Genomic DNA, 754 nt, shown 5'->3' with positions numbered 1-754 from the left:
GAATGCCTGGGCCAATTTTCTTCACATGACCAATACATCCAAAATTCTTCATGTGCTTCACACTAGGTTTCCTCCCATGCCATGCCTCAAACATTGTAACACCATTTAGGCTTTTAGTTGGAGATCTGTTAAGCACATATACTGTAGTTGCTACTGCTTCTCCCCACAGACAGGCTGGAACCTGCTTGCTTTTCATCATGCACCGAGCCATCTCCACCACAGTTTGATTTAGATGTTCCACCACTCCATTCTACTGGGGAGAGTAGGGAGTGGTGGTGTAATGCTTTATCCCAAACTCATTGCAGAAGACACTGAACTGAGTAGAATTGAATTCACCTCCTCTGTCAGTCCTTACAGCCTTAAGCTTGTTTTTAGATTCAATTTCAGCTCTATTTTTCACCTTCTTGAAATAAGCTAGCGCCTCATTCTTGGTCTTCAACATCTCCACCCACATGTATCTGCTATAGTCATCTTCAACAAGCAGAAAATATGCCTTGCCACCTAGAGTCGGTGGCTTAATGTGACCACACAGATTAGTATGGAGCAAGTCAAGCCCTTTCTCTACAAAATACTAACTAGCACTGGGAAAAGGGATTCTATGCTGCTTGCCTATGACACAACCATCACAGACTTGTTCTACTATATCAACCACATGAATCCCAAGCACCATGCCTTTTTTGCCAAGGTCCCTCAATGATCTGAAATTTAAATGACCAAACCTTACATGCCATTTCCTACGACAACCATAAACCCG

At 43.0% G+C, this 754-nt stretch overlaps 1 protein-coding gene across 1 annotated transcript in view; it reads right to left on the bottom strand.

Annotated features, from left to right (window-relative positions):
• LOC110435928 overlaps positions 251-754 on the bottom strand; it is a 9,851-nt gene continuing 9,347 nt past the window's right edge. Inside the window, exon 5 of the mRNA XM_021462037.1 lies at positions 251-501. Coding sequence (XP_021317712.1) covers positions 251-501 — 251 coding nt within the window. The remainder of the gene's footprint in view (positions 502-754) is intronic.

This window comes from Sorghum bicolor, chromosome 5 (genome assembly GCF_000003195.3).
Source record: "Sorghum bicolor cultivar BTx623 chromosome 5, Sorghum_bicolor_NCBIv3, whole genome shotgun sequence".
Taxonomy (NCBI): domain Eukaryota; kingdom Viridiplantae; phylum Streptophyta; class Magnoliopsida; order Poales; family Poaceae; genus Sorghum; species Sorghum bicolor.
The sequence above is the reverse complement of the archived record's forward strand: the minus strand, read 5'-3'. Positions and strand labels throughout refer to the sequence as shown.